At 49.5% G+C, this 17719-nt stretch overlaps 2 protein-coding genes across 5 annotated transcripts; one reads left to right on the forward strand and one right to left on the reverse strand.

Annotated features, from left to right (window-relative positions):
- Positions 1-375: 375 nt before the first annotated feature.
- On the reverse strand, positions 376-1958 carry TRAPPC1 (trafficking protein particle complex subunit 1). The gene is made up of 5 exons (XM_004012677.5): positions 1914-1958; positions 1705-1803; positions 1483-1553; positions 1033-1171; positions 376-780 (listed from the first exon to the last, which is right to left on the reverse strand). The coding sequence occupies exons 2-5, from the start codon at positions 1801-1803 to the stop codon at positions 652-654; spliced, it is 438 nt and encodes a 145-aa protein (XP_004012726.1). The 5' UTR covers positions 1914-1958; the 3' UTR covers positions 376-651.
- Positions 1959-2050: 92 nt separating this feature from the next.
- CNTROB (centrobin, centriole duplication and spindle assembly protein) lies at positions 2051-17207 on the forward strand. 4 transcript variants are annotated; one of them, XM_027974936.2, is made up of 19 exons: positions 2051-3309; positions 4088-4172; positions 4426-4507; positions 4985-5141; positions 6031-6147; positions 6364-6480; positions 6793-6891; positions 8080-8316; positions 8613-8759; positions 11428-11561; positions 12135-12260; positions 12445-12607; positions 13652-13913; positions 14782-14936; positions 15199-15262; positions 15440-15610; positions 15748-15883; positions 16349-16424; positions 16655-17207. In XM_027974936.2, the coding sequence occupies exons 1-19, from the start codon at positions 3037-3039 to the stop codon at positions 16778-16780; spliced, it is 2727 nt and encodes a 908-aa protein (XP_027830737.1). In that variant the 5' UTR covers positions 2051-3036; the 3' UTR covers positions 16781-17207. The 4 variants fall into 4 exon arrangements, with proteins under 4 accessions (XP_027830737.1, XP_027830738.1, XP_060251399.1 ...); XM_027974937.2 differs by having other exon boundaries at positions 16352-16424; XM_060395416.1 differs by lacking the exon at positions 8613-8759.
- Positions 17208-17719: the final 512 nt, after the last annotated feature.

Below are 17719 nucleotides of genomic sequence, written 5' to 3' on the forward strand. Positions count from 1 at the left end.
TCTGACTGTCACGACTTGGACGCGGGCGTGCTACCAGCATTTAGTGAGTGGCAGTGAAGGAAATGGCAATCCACTCTGGTATTCTTGCCTGGGAAATCCCATGGACAGAGGAGCTTGGTGGGCTACAGTCCATGGTGTTGCAAAGAGTCAGACAAGACTGAGCGACTAACACTTTCACAGGCAGAACAGAGTACCTGGCAGCCCTCCCACCCTCCTCTCAATCAAGGTATTACCCAGCCCCAAACATCAGTCGTGTTGCTGTTAACAAACCCATGGACAAAGCCTCTTTTTTGGCTCAAAGGATGCAGACACCCTGGTTCACGCCTCCATGAGAGGGGCAGGTGCCGATCAACCACTCAAACTGACACGCTCAGGTCCCAGAGGGTGATAAAAAGTTTATTCTGTACTTCTCACAGAGTCAGGTAGGGGATCAAACTGGAGAGAGGACCTGGTTTGGAGGTGTAGGAACTCCAGTAGGCTGCCTTCCTGTGAAGGGCTTTAGGCTGTTCCCCTAGGAGGGCTACCAAGGGGCTTGATGAAGCTGGGGGACTGGGGTGGTAGGGCTTGCAGCAGGAGCCCTCGGGTGATACAGGTTAGGTTGGGCCCCAGGCAGACAGCGATTCTTCTGAGGGGTGAGGTAGAGTGCTTCCTTCAGCCAGCCCGGGCGGAGAAGAAGGGCAGAGAGCGGACGTAGGAGTCCAGTCGGGAACGGAAGAGCTCACTTTGCACAGTCTGGCCAAGCGGGCACAGGGGATTCTTCACCACCAGCTCCACATACAGCTGTGAAGAGGGAGGGTGTAGAGCCAGGCTTTGAACACTTCTTTTCAACCTCACAGGTGTGTGAATGCACAGGGATCAAGGGCTGGAGGCAAACTCTTTGAGGAGAAACTGGTCGTGGAGTTCCTGAGAAAACCCAGGGTGTCTACTGTACTGTACAGTACAGTAGGATTAGGGCAGGGATGGAGTCTTGGGGCTCTAAGTGACCATGGCTGTTGAGGCTTTGGGAGCAGGGTCTGAGGGACTGGCACTGACCGCACTGTAGATGTGATGCAGCACATCTCGGATGGGCCCCACGCCCAAGTCTGTATTCATGACAACCTTGATCCCAGTGGGCGTCTCGTAGTAATGGAGTTTGTACCGGCTAGTTTGGAAGGCCAGGAAGCCGTCCTTCCTGCAAGGATGGGGAGGAATGTTAAGGAATGGGAGCGGAATCTCTCCCAAAGAGATACTTCTGATCCCCGTTAGATAGACTCCCTCTTAGACACCTCGCAGCTTCATCTTTCACTGTAGTCCCCGTGCCCAACCTCTCTAACCTTCTCTTCCCCACCGCGGCTTCTGCCATCTCCTGCATTCTCGATCCTGACTCAGCCTTTCTTTCTGTCTCCTTACCCTCTCTGGGGACCAAAGCCCCTCCCACTCCAGAAAGTACCCCCTCCCCATCTGTTCCCTCCTTCCCTCAACAACCCCTCCGATTCCGCGTACATGTCCAGCGGGGACATCTTGCTGACAAAAGAGCGGATAGAGAAGAGCATCCCGTACATCAGCTTGTACTCCTGGAGGGAGAGGGGCAGAATCAGCTTTCTGTTGTAAAGGAGACGGGGTAGGGGTGGGAATGAGCCAGGGTTTGGAGAAAAGGGGCTGGACTGGGACTATGTGCATTTGGAGATGCGAGGTCACCCAAGTGGCGCGGGGCCCTCTCGTCACCTCCTCCTTAGGGATCCCCGCTTGCTTCTTGCGGTGCCACTCGCTGTAATGCAGACACACTCCATTTCGGTCAAACAGGTACAGGTTGTGGACAGTCATCTGCAAGGCAGAGAATGTGAGCCTCTCTCCGGGACCGCCCACACTGCGCGGGCTCCAGTTCTCAGTCCCGGATCCCTCCAACCAGACGGGGACCCCTCCCCCGGACTCACCGGAACTGCTCTGCGTGCCCGTCACTCGACACTTCCGGTTTTCGCGGAGCCCCGCCCCATCGGGTCAAAGCGTCTCAGCAATAACTCCGCCCCATATCTACTTCAGCCAATCCGTGGCGCCGGGTCTGGGCATGCGCGTCTAAGGCTCTCCGCTCCTGAAGCTAGGAGCAGCTGAAAGCGCTGTATCCTGGGCTGGTGACGTCATCGAAGCGAGCGAGGCGGAGCTGCTGAAGGTGGGCGGGAGCCTGCCAACGGTTTTGAGTGTTGGGAAGGGCGCGAGAAGAGGGGTCTTTTGGGTGTGGGCCTACCGGCTCTCTGGGGGAGGGGGCAATCCCTAGTTCCCACCTTGGCAAACTGCGGGGCTGAGGACTAGAGGTGTAGGGAGTAGTCGGAACGGGGTGATCGAGGTAGGGGATCTCAGGCTAGACTGGAGCGCCTGAGCGTATTTTTTAGGGCCATCAGTGGGCGTGACTTGAGTGTTCACAAAAGTTCTTTTGGGTAGTAGGGAGGGAGGGATTCTAGGGAGCCGTGCTATGGCTTTCTTGCCCGGAGGGATCGGAGGGGACATACTAGAGAGTTGATCCTGGATGGAACGGGTGCATGGGCGAAGAGGAGACGTGGGGAGCGTGAGGTTCCTGTCTCGCTGAGACCGGAGCCAGTTGAGGGGCACATAAGACAGCTGGGCGGAAATTAGGCCCCTATTGGATTTGGGTCCGTTTCAGTTTGCACATTCTGAGTGTGAGAACTTAAGAGCTCAGTGGACTATGAGAGCTTGGCCCAGAAGTTGAACTGCAGCTTTCAGCTCTCCAGAGGAACTGCAGTGGTGCGCCTGCCCCGCAGTAGGTCTTCCATCCCCACCCTCTCCTCTCTGCACCCGCCTTTTCCACTGTTCCCAGGAGCTGTGGAAAGAAATCCTTTTGTCCTCTCCCATGGCCTCTGGAACTGTTGGAAACCTTTCCTTTAACCAGAAAGGCTCCATACCCTCATTCAAGAATCCCTCGCTCGGAGTCTTCCTCTTTTCTCCCAAATCTTCCTTCTCCTGGTTCTTACTCCCCTGGGCTCTCCTAAAGCAGAACCAGGAGTTCCCACCTCTGCTGTCTCCAGTTGTCTCTTCCCTGTACTCATGGCAGCATCAGCTGCCAGCCCCAGTTCACCCCTACGGGCCAAGGACCTCCTGAGTGAGTCATCAGAAGCCCCTGGGCTGAACCAAGTGTCCTCTGAGGTGACCTCCCAGCTGTATACTTCTTTGCACCTGAGTCGTCAGGCAGAGAGCACAGCCCGAGCCCAGCTGTATTTACCTGCCGCCTCCCCACCTCCCCATGAGGTGTTGGATGGCTTGGCCCAAGAACTGAGTCACAGCTTGTCACTGGGATTGGAGAACAACGTGAAGAAAAAGGTGAGGGAGGTCTGTCTTGGACACCTCTAGGGTCTTGGGATTGGGGGTGGTTAAAAAAAAAAAAAGAGCTTTACTGAGATTTGAGCTCCTGTTCTTGGATTCCATAATTTCTTTTAACTACACAGTCAGCCATGTTTGTTCTGTGAGCAAATGTTGATGAGAGTCCTGAGCCACTCTTCATAAGTTGGAAAATTGTGAGACTTCCTAACTGTTTTTTTTTTCTTCAGAGACACCCATGGGGTAGGTTGCTGTGCTTTAACTGGGATGTGGGTGCTGGAAATGAGAATAAGGGTTCTTCATCCCAAGAGGAAACTAGGGATTTAAGGAAAATATTCTAAGACCCTTTAATCTTGAAACTGTTTTGATTGTATGGTTCAAAATTTGGCATGTAAATCATTAAAACATGGTTTAATCACTTATACGTGTTACAGAGAAGATAGTGTCAGATAGAACACATATCATAAACGATCTGCAGACTGGCTAGGCCTCCCAGAGTTTGAAAAACTGATAGCTGTGGACAGCAGAGTCTTTACACAGGATATTTGCTCTCTAGTTAGAAGGAATCCTCACCACTCTTACCTTAAGATGCCCAGTTAATTCATTTACATTACCTCTCTGGCTTCCATAGACAATTGAGTTTCTTATTGAGTCAGTTCTATTTTTCTTGCTTTCCAAGGTGTGAGAGTAAAAATTCTTCGGCCTTAGAGGCCACTCGATGCCATCTACCCTGGATGCAGTATGGATTATTGCATCTGATTTCTGCATTGCTTTTTTCTAGGATGGTTCCAAGCATATCTTTGAGATGGAGAGTGTTCGGGGTCAACTCCAGAGCATGCTCCAAACCTCACGTGATGCGGCTTATCGTGAGTGATTTTCTATAAAAGAGAACCTAGATTTAAGGGGTGGGAAAAGTGGAGAAAGTTGCAGAATATGTATGGGCTGGAGACCTAGACTCAGAGATAAGAGATTTCAGGAGAAAAGGCTCCCTTTCTTAGGGAGAGAGGCAGGAGGAGTGGGTGAAGTAGAAAGGAAGGACCACTCCTTTCTTCTCCTTCAAGTGATCCCTGTTCCCATCCTTACCTGACCCTGGCTGTGGGTCCCTCTGGCTGCCTGCAGGGGATCCCCCGATTCCAGGTGCCGACTCTGAGAGACGGGAAGAGGACTCCTTTGACAGTGACAGCACAGCCACCTTGCTTAAGTGAGTTCTCCTTGGGGTTCTCCTAGCTGCCTTCCCCTCTTTCTTGGAAAGCCAAGTGTTCTATCGCTTAGTTCTCCCTTTGCTGCTTTTATACCTCTTAAGGACCTAAGATGCTTGTCACTTAGCTTTCAGTTTTTACCCTTTCTTGCCTTTCTTCTATGCTACTTACTCCTTTGGGAACATAGGCATCCACTGCTTAGTACCTGGCTTTCTAGGTCCTTCCTCCTCCAGAAGAATTAGCTCTTTTCTGCAGTGACTCGTGCTGCAGAAAGCATGGAGTAGAGAAAGGAGTACTATAGAGTGACTCAAAAAGCCTATGTGCTCTCTAGGGCTCTGTCATTTCTCTATGTAACTTTGTGACTTTGGGCATGGCTCGTGCCCTGAGTTGTAGTTTCCTTATTTGTAAAATGTCTGGAAATGGGACTCTGGGTCTCTAAAGCTTTCCCATCCCTACTGTTCTCTTCCTGATATGTTCAGCACCCGACCGCTGCAAGGCTTGTCTCCATCCAGCTCAGCCCAGGCCTTTGAGGAGTTGTTCCCCCGCTACACCAGCCTTCGGCCAGGGCCCTCACTCAACCCCCCAGATTTTCAGGGACTGAGAGATGCACTGGATTCAGAGCATACTCGTCGCAAGGTGAGATATAAAGGCTTCCTTTTGACAGAAGCAAAGATTAGAAATAGGGCCAAGTGCTAAAAGATTACGGTCCTGCAAGCTAGGATTTTACTCAAATGGCTCTCCTGTGAGGAAAGCCTTCTTTGATCATCCTGTCTAGGATGGCACACCTCCCCTCCAGGCATTCCTTCAGATCATTCTGTTATTTCCTTCACATAGTTTATCAAAGTCTGGTATGTCTTGTTTGTTTCCCGTCTTTAAAACCTAAGCTGCACATGGGTCATACCTTATCTTGTTCAGCAGTGTCTTCCTAAAGTCTAGAACATACCCAGCACAAACACTTGGTACATGTTTGGTGAATGAACAACACATTTTTGGCTTGTGCAGAGCTACTGGTGATATATTGAGCTTTGTTTCTGGAACCCTCTTCAGCCTATCTGAAGAGGGCAGAGAGCAGGATGAAACAGAGGAAAAGTCGGAATTATTGGTCGTGTTGTCATTTTTGGAACCTTCTCTTCCTCTATTTTAAACTGCCTGGACGTGAATGAAAGGCTTTCCCCTTGCCACACTGAATAGTCGTGTCCAGTATGCTTCTTAAGGCAGGAGTAACTTCCCACTCTTTGCAGCGTGGACTACTGCACCCCTGCCGAAAGGTTCATGAAAATTTTTCTCAGGAGATCTAGGAGAGGGAAGAGGCTGGAAACCAAACCCCTGCCTCCTGAGGTGGTAGAGGAAGGCGTTGGAGACCTCAGGCTCCGGAATTCCTGACTCTCCTTCTTCAAACCTGTTCTGTTCTTGGAACCCACGCTCCCTGTCTCCAGCCCATTTCCCCCATAGAGAAGCTGGAAAGTTTGGAGCTTTGGTCAAACTAAGGGTGGCAACACCCAGACCCCTTCACCCTTCTTCCCAGCATTGTGAGCGCCATATTCAGAATCTGCAGACCCGTGTCCTTGAGCTTCAGCAACAGTTAGCCGTGGCCGTGACTGCTGACCGAAAGAAAGATATCATGATTGAACAACTGGACAAGGTGCCAGGGGAGCAGAATGTGGGTGGGTCTCTCTATGGGGGCACCAAGGAATACAGGGGGAGGCCAACATTTGTTTGTTCACATTAGGAGTTGGGGGCGGGTAAGTGCTGGGTCTGCTGACCACTGGAAGAAGGTGGCTGTTGCCCCTTCTCCTGTGGACACAAAGAGGGAAGAAAAATTGTTTTAAATTCTATGTGACCTCCTTCCTTTCCTGAGACCCTGGCCCGCGTGGTGGAGGGCTGGAACCGGCATGAAGCTGAGCGGACAGAGGTGCTTCGGGGACTCCAGGAGGAACGGCAGGCAGCGGAACTCACTAGAAGCAAGCAGCAGGAGGTGGGCAACCAGGATCACGAAGCATTAGAACCTGGGTCACCAATGGCTGGATGGGGGAGGAACCAGGGCTTCTCGAAGGTTGACCTCCAGCTTGCCATACCTAGCCTGACAATTATTCTCCTGTGTCCTCTTCCTTCAGTGTTTCTGCTGCCAAACTTGCATGTTTGATGTCTGCTCAGCTCTCCTCATCCCTCTGGCCCCCAAGTCATTTAGTTGACCCTTGCTTTTAAAGTTTATGTTGTTAATGATTTTCGAAGGGTAGCATGCAGGGATTCTCCTCAGTTCCTCCATCCTATGTTCTCTCCCTGAAAGACAGTAACCCGCCTGGAGCAAAGCCTTTCTGAGGCCATGGAGGCCCTGAGTCGTGAGCAGGAAGGTGCCCGACTGCAGCAACGGGAAAAAGAGACACTGGTGAGAATGCTCGCCTGGGTTAATTCCAATAAAGGCTGGTCATTACTTCTAGAGGGATATGGATTTTTTAGTTTGTTTGCACCCATGGCACGCAAGATCTTAGTTCCTCTACCAGGGATTGAACCCAGCACACCACCCCTCCCCCCCAAGTTGGGAGCAAGGAGCCTGAACCACTGGACTGCCAGGGAAGTCTGGGGATACGGCCTTTTGGTGGATTGTGGGAGTTCACCATTTGAGTTGCACCAGAGCAAAGTGTGTTCTTCAAAACACTAGTTCTGCTAGGTACTCTACAAAAAGTGAGCTCTGCCATCAAGCCAGTTTGAGAGTCTCTGCAAATTGAATCCTCATTAGAATCATTTGGGAATTATTTTTAAATATAGATTTCTTGGGTCCTTTCCCTGAGGTTTTGATGTATAAGGGGTTGGGGAACCTAAATATTTTCAGAAAGTTGTAGGGGTGAGACTTAGGTTTCTCACTGCTGAAATGGTAAAATGATTACCCACATGAATTAGTAGCCAGGTTTAGAATTTCCTGCATGCATGACGCACGCTTGGTACATGCATGCTGGTACTGACATTCCTAACAGTCCAAGAGTGCTGGTGGCAGCTGCTGGTTGGCTAGTACATGTTTGTAAGGCTGAATTTTCTAGTCTTTGTGGAATTTCTTCTGATGACAGTGGTGACAGCTATCATATATTGAGTACTTAGTACAGGCCAGACATTGTGCTAAATGCTTTACATATCCTTTTAACTTTAATCCGCATGAGGTGGACTGTAATATGCCCACTTTACAAGTAAGGGTGGTGCCTCAGAACCCAAAATAAATGCAGAGCTGGGATTCAGACTGAGATTTGAGCCCAGGGCGACTTCACTTTCACTCTTCACTTTTAAGCATTGGAGAAGGAAAGGGCAACCCACTCCAGTGTTCTTGCCTGGAGAATCCCAGGGACAGTGGAGCCTGGTGGGCTGCCGTCTGTGGGGTCGCACAGAGCTGGACACGACTGAAGCAACTTAGCAGCAGCAGCAGCTACCTAATTCTGATACAGAAACTCTTATTTACCTGTGGGCTTGTTAACTATTGTGTTTTCATGGATATAATTCTCAACCGGCACATTGTATAGGGGTGAGGAGGCAGATTGCTGGTCTCCTGAGGGCATGCTAAAATCTTGGTTTTCTCCTGGGGCTGTAGGAGGAGGAGAGGCAAGCTCTGACCCTGAGCTTGGAGCTAGAACAGCAGCGCTGTCGAGTCCTGCAGGAAGAACGGGATGAGGCCCGGGCTGGGCAACTCAGTGAGCATCGACAGTTGGAGACACTGCAGGTGGCCCTCGAAGAAGAGCGGCGGAGTTGGGCCCAGCAGGAGCACCAGCTGAAGGAACGCTACCAGGCGCTGCAGGAGGAGAACCAGGCTCAGCTGGAAAGGGAGAAGGTAGAAGGGGCAGTTGAGGAACAGATGAAGGGCAAAATAATTGAATGAGATGAATGTCAGAATACACGGTATAGTGGAGCAGGAAGAAGAGTGAAGGAGAGAAGGCTGAAAGGGTAGGGCCTGCAGGAAGGGCCGGGGGCATCAAATATACGGAAAACTGAAGTGTGAGATTCAACAGAGATGAGGAAATAGGTCACAGGTGAAGAGGAAGGGAGCTTGGATCTTAGGGTATGGGAGGGTGAATCAGGGAGTCAGGAAATGAGATTACAAACTGAAGTCTGATTGCCCTTTACTAGGGGAACACCCAGAGGGAGGCCCAGGCCGCCCGGGAGGCCCAGCAGCAGTTGGCCTTGGTGCAGTCTGAGGTGCGGCGGTTGGAAGGAGAGCTGGATACAGCTCGGAGAGAGAGAGACGCCCTGCAGCTGGAGATGAGCCTGGTGCAGGTCAGGAGGCTGAGGTTCTAGGGGAGTGTCCCTGCTGGGGAGATGGAGGTCTGAGATGAAGTGGCTTCAGGAGTCAGGGCAGACACTCCTATTTCTAACTAGAGTTTTGGCCTTTATGGGTAAAATGTATGTTAAAAGCAAATTAATGAGTTTCTGAGAGACTTCTTTCCTTATTAATAGTTGACTTAAGGAGACATCCAGTTTCTGGGTTAGAGAGGCCAGTTTTGAGAGGACACACTTTTCACTTGGCCCATTGAATTGGAGGGCTGACCACATGGAAACTAATTTATCATGGAGGGCCAAGGGTAAAGACATTAGTAAACAATTCAGTAGTAATTTATAAGCCCCTAAACTGGTGCCAGCCACATGCGTGTATGTGTACATTCAGTAAACCTACTGAACAACTCCTGTGTGTAAGCTCTGGGCTGGGATAATCCTAACACAATCCCAGCAATAGGGAGCTCACCAGTTACATGGGGAGCTTGTCTAGCACACACATTTTTGAAGGAGTGTGATTAATAATTTAGAAAAGTGTTAGTCGCTCAGTCGTGTCTGACTCTTTACAACCCTATGGACTGTAGCCCGCCAGGCTCCTCCCTCCATGGGATTCTCCAGGCAAGAATACTGAAGTGGGTTGCCATTCCCTTCTTTAGGATTCCTGATCCAGAGACTGAACCCAGGCCTCCTGCATTGCAGGCAGATTCTTTACCACTGAGTCACCAGGGAAGCCCTAATAATTTAGAGTAAGAATAACTATTTTTAAAAATATTTGGCTGTACAGTGTCTTAGTTTTGCATGTGGGATCTAGTTGTGTGACCAGGGATCAAACCCAGTCCCCCTACACTGGGAGCACAGAGTCTTAGCCACTGGACCACCAAGGAAGTCCCATTTGTATCTTATTTTGTCTTGCCTATTGGATGTTTATTTTTCTTTCCTTTCTTGTCATCTTTTAGAGTCATTATTCTCATTTCACTCTTTTTCAGTCAGCTTATTTTAAAATCTTAAACTCGGTTTCTGTTTAAATTCTCAAAGTTAATTTATCAGATGTAAATATCCAAGACAGAAAGGAGCCATCAATTCTATATGGATGGGTCAAGGTAGTCTTCCCAGAGAACTCTAAAAAATGTTTTTTAAGATATGAATAAAAGTGATCTGTAATACAAGTTCAAGTGTACAGAAGTACACAGTATTGGTTGCCTTCTCATATCACTTTGTGTGTATCCTTTCAGAACTTTTTCATATGTGTTTATGGGCTGGTGCTTTAAAAAAAAAAAATATATATATATATACATTCACTGCAACTTGTTTTTACCTTGTAATATATCATAGACATCTTTCCATGTCAACACATACAGATGTGCATCATTTTTTAAAAAGAATTATATTGCAATAAATGTATGAATCATCCTTTTGATGAGAAATTTACCCTGATGCCAATTTTTTTTTCACTATTAAAAATAACACTGGGGACTTCCCTGGTGGTCCAGTGGTTAAAAATCTACCTTCCAATGCAGGGGACGAGGGATGAATCTCTGGTCCGGGAACTAAGATCCCACATGCCATGGGGCAACTAAGCCCATGAGCTGCAACTAGAGAGGCCTGCAGACTGCAATGGAGACTCAGCACAGCTTAAAAAACCCAAAAGTGCTGCATGGAATTCCCTGGCCGTCCAAAGGTTGGGTCTCCAAAGGTTGAATTTGTGCAGAGGGCACAAATTCAGTCACTGGTCAGGGAACTAAGATTCTGTAAGCTGCAGCATGGCCAAAAATAAATAATGCTGCAGTGAACATCATTGTACATGACTCTTTGGCATTCCTTCTGAAGGATAGATTCCTTAAAGTGAAACTGCCAGCTCAGAGGGAGAGTATATATCATTAAGATTTTTCATTAAAAAATTTTGGGTGGGGATTAATTTAGAATGTGTAATCACTAAGTCACTATGTTATACACCTGAAACTTAAAAAATAGTAGGTAATGAGATACCTATAACAGATATAATCATTCATGGAAACAGAAAGTAGGGTGGTGATTGTTCGGGGCTGGGGAGGGAAAATGGAGAGTTGTTGTTCAGTGGGTATAGAGTTTCAGTTTTACAAGATGAAATTTCTAGAGATCTGTACAACAATGTGAGTATACCTAAAGCTACACTTAAAAATGCTAAGTTTTGTATTACCTAAGAAGGTAAGCTTTGTATATGCGTTTCTTACCATAATTTTTAAAAATTAAAAAGAATTTAGGTAATGAAAGGAGTTAAATATTTTTTTAAAAAGCACAAAAAAAAATATTTGTATTGTCCAAGGTCATGGTTTTATAAGGAAGGGAAACCGCTTTCACTCCTTGGGGCAAAATTCTCTTTCTTTTGTCTCTCAGATGTACAAGGGAATGTTGGTGCATGGATTTAAAAAAAAAAACAACTCAGTTTTATTTATTTTACAATATTGTATTGTTTTTGTCATACATGGACATGAATCCACCATGGGTGTACATGTGTTCCCCATCCTGAACCCCCCTCCCACCTCCCTCCCCATCCCATCCCTCTGGGTCATCCCAGTGTACCAGCCCTGAGCATCCTTTTTTAACCTACCTTACATCCTCCATCCCCTTCTAAGCCCAAACAGCATGGAGCTGATGATGACCTCCCCCACCCACTCACTTGCTTTACTCCCAGGCCCGGTATGAAAGCCAGCGGATCCAGATGGAGTCGGAGCTGGCGGTGCAGCTGGAGCAGCGGGTGACCGAGCGGCTGGCACAGGCACAGGAGAGCAGCCTTCGGCAGGCAGCCTCCCTGAGGGACCATCACAGGTGCTTGGAGCTTGCCGGCTGCTGCCTCTCCACAGCTGCAGCAGGTGGTGGCGAGGGCCACCCAGACCCTCTCAGATCCCTTTACCAGCTTCCAACACACCGGCTCCTGTCTGTCTCTCGGTGGGAGACCTGCCTTGGGTTCACAGGAGAGCCAGACCTTCTTGGGGATTTTCCACTTTCCCCCCATAGGAAGGAGCACTTAGCCAATAACTGATGGCTGCAGGAATACCAATTTCTAGCTCCCTAGCCCCTGGTGTGTACAGTGCTGAGCTGAGACCTGCAGCACATCCAGACGTGCCCTTCTCCCTTCCTTCCCCTACTCCACTACCAGCTTTTTTTGTTTTTCTGGGAATGCTTCTTAAATGAACCACCTTCACATAAGTCCTCACTTAAGTGTCTGCCTCTAGGGAACCCATTCAGCCGTCCTGAACAGCCCTGCCCCCCAACCCTGCCAGGGCAGGGCTAGCTGGCTGGCTTGCTCGCTCGCTCTCCTGTGCACACATGCTGGCTTTTTCTTACTGGATGGCGTCCTTCTACATCTGCAGTTCTTTCTTCTCACCTTTGTCCTCTCAGGAAGCAGCTGCAGGAGCTGAATGGACAGCACCAACAGGAATTGTCCACCCAGTTGGCTCAGTTCAAGGTGGAAATAGCAGAGCGGGAGGAGCGGCAGCAGCAGGTGGCTCAGGACTATGAGCTCAGGTACTGGACCCTGGAGTCTCCATGTCAGGCCTTGGTCCCTTCCCCTGCAGCCTTGGTCTCTTCTGCACTGGCACCAGCTCCTCTCACAGTTTCCTGTGTCCCACCTTTCCTTGTGGCTCTTCCTGTTCTCTGAGTCTCTGCTTTCTCCAAGGCCCAACATCACCTCTTGCGTCTTTCCTCTCAGACTGGCCCGGGAGCAGGCGCGAGTGCGGGAACTGCAGAGTGGGAACCAGCAACTGGAGGAACAGCGGGTGGAGCTGGTGGAGCGGCTGCAGGCCATGCTGCAGGCCCACTGGGAGGAGGTGACCCGGCTGCTCAGCACCACCACCCTGCCGCCCCATCCCCCGGTAGGCTGTCAGGGTTCTTTTTAGACCCCTTCCTGGGACATGTAGCTCCCTCCCAAGGAGAGTCCGGAGTTCACCTCCTAGGACCTGCGTTAGGAAAATTCTTTGAGCTTTCCCAAAGAGTAACTGTCTCATCAAAAGCCGTCTTTTTGCCGTGGCTGCTACTTGCCCAGACTGGCCCCACAGCACTGGGCACCAGCCTCTTCTCCCAGCCCACGAGAGGGTAACACATGATGCTGGTTTTGCCAAAGGGCAGCTGAAGTAATTGTGATGGAAAGAGTCAGAAACTGTTGCTGAGTCCTGCCCTAGGGAGTCTCAACCCTTGCTCTCCCTCTGTTGGCATCTCCTACTTCCTTCTTTTAACAATTAAGTTTTTAATATTAGCTAAAATATTTTGGGGGATAGATAATAATGTGCATATAGTAATTTTACAAAACGAAAGGGACATCCTCAGTGGTCCAGAGCTTAACGCTCAGCCTTCCAGTGCAGGGGCACACGTTTAATCCCTGGTTGGAGAGCTAAGGTTCCCACATGCCATGTGTGCAGCCAAAAATTTTAAAACATAATGAAATAAAAGAAAAAAAACAACCAAACTGTTCAAAAAGGTATACGGTGAAAAGTAATCTCTATTCTATGCGTGCACCTCAGTCTCCTGGTTCCTCCCCGAAGAAGCAGCAGCTGTTACTGGTGTCTTGAGTGTATCCTACCCCCAGCTCCACCCCCCAACCCCGCACAGAAATGTTGCCCTCTATACACAGTTATATGACTTATTTAACCAAGTGCTTGTTGGTGGATATTAAAGTTGTTTCCTGTGTTTTACTTCTACAAATAGTGCTGCAGAAAATGTCATTAATATGTCTTGGTTCAGTATATCTATACAGTTTCTAGAAATGGAATTGTAGGATCAAAAATATGCATTTTAAAATTTGTCAGAAATTTGATAGATGTTCCCAAAGACCCTTCTAAGGACGTTCTACTAATCTGTTATCTTATTAAAGTATCTGTGGCACATCTCATCTCTTTAAGTGCACCTTCTCTTGTGCCCAGGTTCCCCCCGCTGGCCCCTCCAGCCCTGGGCCGCAGGAGCCAGAGAAGGGGGAGAGGAGGATCTGGACGGTGCCCCCCATGGCTGTGGCCCTGAAGCCCGTGTTGCAGCAGAGCCGGGAAACGCGGGAGGAGCTGCCTGGGGTGCCGCCGCCTGTTCTCTGCAGCCCCTCTCCAGATCTTAGCCTCCTGCTAGGCCCCACTTTCCAGAGCCAGCATTCCTTCCAGCCCCTGGAGCCAAAGCCAGACCTCACGTCTTCTTCAGGTGCCTGGGGACAGAAGTCACCGGGTTCCCTTTCCCCGCACTGACTGTCTCTCTCTTAACCTAACTTCCTGTCTGCTGGGGGCTTGAGCATTCTGTTTCCCAGATGTCTTAGTGACTGTCCGTTACCAGGAGCAGAAATCCACTCTGGCTGGTTCAAATACAGGTGGTTAGACTCTAGGAAATGGGACATAACTGTGCTTGATGAGAACCGAAGTTGGCACCAGGGGCTGCTTGCTCTGGGCCTACCTGGGCTCTGGACTCTGCTTCTTCCTCTTGAATGACTGACCCTCTCTCCCCCTTGGGTTCTTGCTCTCGCTGCTTTGGTTTGCACGTGGCTTTAAGCAGCTGTGATGCCGACTCTAGCAAGACTCTAGACAACCTGCCTTTGTTTCTTGGGTCCAAGTTTAAAGAGAGGCAGTCTGGTGGGTTGGTAACCGTTCCTCAGATCAGCCGATCTTGAGTTGTGGCCACGCCTGATTCAGTCAGCTGTGACTTGGGTGCATGGAGTGCTCTGTGTGGTGAAAATGAGACAACCCATGTTGAAGTAAGCATGAGGGTATGTTCTGGTGAAACAGCCAGAACATGTCTTTTTATCTTAAAGCATTCTGTGCTGTGGCGGGATTTACTCATTCAGCATCCAGGGACCACAGCCTTCCCCTTCTGTCTACTTTTCTGTCTTAGAATTCAGCTGTGCCCAGCTCCCAGTTGCCTTCAATACTTCCCTCTCCAGCTGTTTTCAACTGTGATCATCTTCTAGCCGCGAAGCCCCACTTATGTGTGACAGGCCCCCTCCTTCCAGGCCTTGAGCGAGCTGCCTGGTGGAGGAGCCCCTCCCCCTACAGCACACACCCCATGTTTCACTGTACAGTGGAGGCCTTCTCTGCAGTTGGGACCTTCCATCCAGATCACCGGGCAGAGCGACCATTCCCTGAGGAAGACCCTGGGTCTGAGGGGGATGGCTTCCTGAAGGAAGGCCTGCCACCCCCTTCCCAGCTGCAGGGCCTCAAGCATTTTTTACACCAGGTAAGAAAGCCCACCTGTCCCATCTTGCTTTCTCTGTCCCTTACGCATTTTCTCTTTCTACTCTGAGAGGTGAGGACTCTGGCCTTTTAGGACTAAGACTTCATCCCAGTTTCTGCCTCTCCCAGTCCCCCTTATTTCTGCTGCAGCAGTTCCTTCTGGAACTTAGGAGACAAGCTCCTACCTCCTCCCTGCTGCTTCCTGCAGACCCTGAGGTGTCTTTCTTCAGTGGTCTTCAGGGAGCCCTACTGTCTTGTCCCCCCAGCTGCTGGAGACTGCACCCCAGAGCCACGAGAACCCCTCTGTTGATCAGCTTCCCCCTAAGCCTGGTGAGCGCCAGCTCTGAAGAAGTTTGGGGCTGGGTCTGAAAGAGGCAGGAGATCCACTTACCAGGGCTGGGTCCTCAGGAGCTGGCAAAGGTTACAAAGCCCCATGAAGGCTAAGGCTGTTGGGATTCCTTGGCTTTTGCCCCATTTCTTCATCCTGAATCTCATTCCTTTGGCTAGGTCCTCTGACTGCCCCATCTTGGGAGGAAACCCCTCAGGTGCCACGCCTCCCGCCCCCTGTCCATAAAACTAAAGTTCCCTTAGCAATGGCGTCCAGTCTTTTCCGGGTTCATGAGCTTCCCTCGGCCCCTTCACAGAGCTGTGGTCCCAGCGGTGGCTCCCCAGAGAGAGGTAAGTAGGTCCTGGTTTACAGGTAGGTCTCAGGTGTGGAGCCAGTACCTGGAACTGAAGGCCCTTCTGGGCTCCGGGAGCTGGGATAAGGGCTGGGGCCACCCCAGGATGATGGTCATTCCTGATGTGTGTCTCAGGTGGAGATGGGCCCGCATCCTCGAGGCAGCTGATGGAAGTGTCTCAGCTGTTACGACTTTACCAAGCTCGGGGCTGGGAGGCGCTGCCTGCCGAGGATCTGCTGCTTTACCTGAAGAGGCTGGACCATTGTGGCGGGTACCACCCTGGGAGGGAAGGGAGGACGGACTAGGTGGAAGGCATCTGGACTGTGAACAGGAAGAGTGTGGAGTGTGTCTATTGAGTAGTGTTGTCTGCCCTTTTCTGGGGAAGAAGTGAGGGTAGTTGGAGTCTCCCCCTCTTCCTCCATCTCTCACTCTTCCCCACCTTTCTTTTGTCTCTTTTCTTTTTGGTTTGTTTTTCGCCTCTTAAAAAATCTCTTTTGCATGTTTTTCTACTTTAATTTTTTCCTCTTTACCCTGCAGCTCAGAACTGAGAGTCCTAGGACTGTGATGACCTAGTATAACTCAGTATGTGACTCCACTCATGTTTCCTCTTATTGGATCCCCGGGTCTATCTTGTTTGTTCATTCTTAAGAGACAGCACCGGGAAGTAGTACTTCTCCCCGAGTGTTGGGGAGAGTGGGGAGCAGCTGCCCCTCCTCATCCCCTGATCTCTGTACAGCAGGACTGACAGCCGAGGGGAAAATGCCCCCAGAAGGAACACAGACTCCCGCTTGGGTGAGATCCCCCGGAAAGAGGTGAGGAAAGTAGGGCTGGGTGAAGGGGTGGGAGGCTCTCACTGACTTGTCCCTCACCCTCCACATGATCGCTCTGACCCCACTGACCGGGCTCCCATTTTCTGTAGTGTGGCCCTTCCTCTTTACTGTCTGACTCCGGCCTTCCCCACACACAACACCTTTCCTCAGGAGCGGGGTACTGGGAGGACATGACACTGAGTTTTTCTTCTCTCTCTCCCTTCAACTCTTAGGTTCCCTCCCAGGCTCTCCCTCGGCGCCTCGCTGTAGCCCCTAAGACTGACAAACCTCCAGCTCGGAAGAAAAGTGGGCACCCCGCCCCTGGTGGTGTGAGAAGTCGGGGGGGAATCTGGAGATAAGCCCTTCACCTTTCTCTTCCTTGGCCTCTTCTTATTTTTATTATTATTATTTTAATAAATCTGGTAGTCTGTATTAGTCTCTGACTCATAGGCACTCAGAAAAGGGAGGATTTCTAGGAAACCACTTTGTGAAGAAACCTCATTCTTCTCTTTGAGTGTGTTTTTTATATGTTTCTATTTCATATTCTGTGGAAAAAGACATGACTGCTTTGAAAGAAAACAGTCTGTGGCCAGATTTCCAAAGTGTAGGTGAACGAAGGCTCAGTGTTTCCAGAGTGAAACCTACAGCGTGGCTAGCTCTGGTCGGTTCTGGAATTATGGGACCCTTATTTTCTTTTCTATATCTCTGTATTTTCCAACTGTTCTGAAACATATGTGTTACTTAATAATCAGAAAAACACTTTTATTAAAAAAGTTACTATATAAAGAGTTGAGTAAAAATGTGATATTGGGAAGACAGTTTTCTCTTTCAGGAGCAGATAATTCTTTCAATTGTGTTAGTAGGATCCTGTTAGATTCTGCTCCAGCCAGCCCACATATTATGGCTTCACTCTTCTGGCTTTGAAATATATGTAAAAGACTAGAGTGCTGGCAAGGAAAAAAAGGCCATGATTGTGAAAACTTTCATCCTCATACCAAAATGAACAAAGAGAAACAATATTAAAGAAGAAAATGAGATTAGTGTGAAACTATGAAAGGCTGTGAAGAAAGCTGAGTGCTGAAGAATTGATGCTTTTGAACTGTGGTGTTGGAGGAGACTTTTGAGAGTCCCTTGGACTGCAAGGAGATCCAACCAGTCCATCCTAAAGGAGATCAGTCCTGGGTGTTCATTGGAAGGACTGATGCTAAAGCTGAAACTCCAGTACTTTGGCCACCTCATGCAAAGAGTTGACTCATTGGAAAAGACTCTGATGCTGGGAGGGATTGGGGGAGGAGGAA

The sequence above is a fragment of the Ovis aries genome, chromosome 11, assembly GCF_016772045.2.
Source record: "Ovis aries strain OAR_USU_Benz2616 breed Rambouillet chromosome 11, ARS-UI_Ramb_v3.0, whole genome shotgun sequence".
In the NCBI taxonomy this organism is placed as follows: Eukaryota; Metazoa; Chordata; class Mammalia; order Artiodactyla; family Bovidae; genus Ovis; species Ovis aries.

Coding starts and splice junctions, on each gene's coding strand:
- TRAPPC1 (XM_004012677.5), bottom strand. CDS start 1,803: ATGACTGTCCACAACCTGTACCTGTTTGACCGAAATGGAGTGTGTCTG. Junction 1,554..1,704: donor CGGGGATCCCTAAGGAGGAG/GTGACGAGAGGG, acceptor CTCTCCCTCCAG/GAGTACAAGCTGATGTACGG. Junction 1,172..1,482: donor AAGATGTCCCCGCTGGACAT/GTACGCGGAATC, acceptor CCATCCTTGCAG/GAAGGACGGCTTCCTGGCCT.
- CNTROB (XM_027974936.2), top strand. CDS start 3,037: ATGGCAGCATCAGCTGCCAGCCCCAGTTCACCCCTACGGGCCAAGGAC. Junction 6,148..6,363: donor TGATTGAACAACTGGACAAG/GTGCCAGGGGAG, acceptor TCCTTTCCTGAG/ACCCTGGCCCGCGTGGTGGA. Junction 15,263..15,439: donor TCAGCTTCCCCCTAAGCCTG/GTGAGCGCCAGC, acceptor TCCTTTGGCTAG/GTCCTCTGACTGCCCCATCT.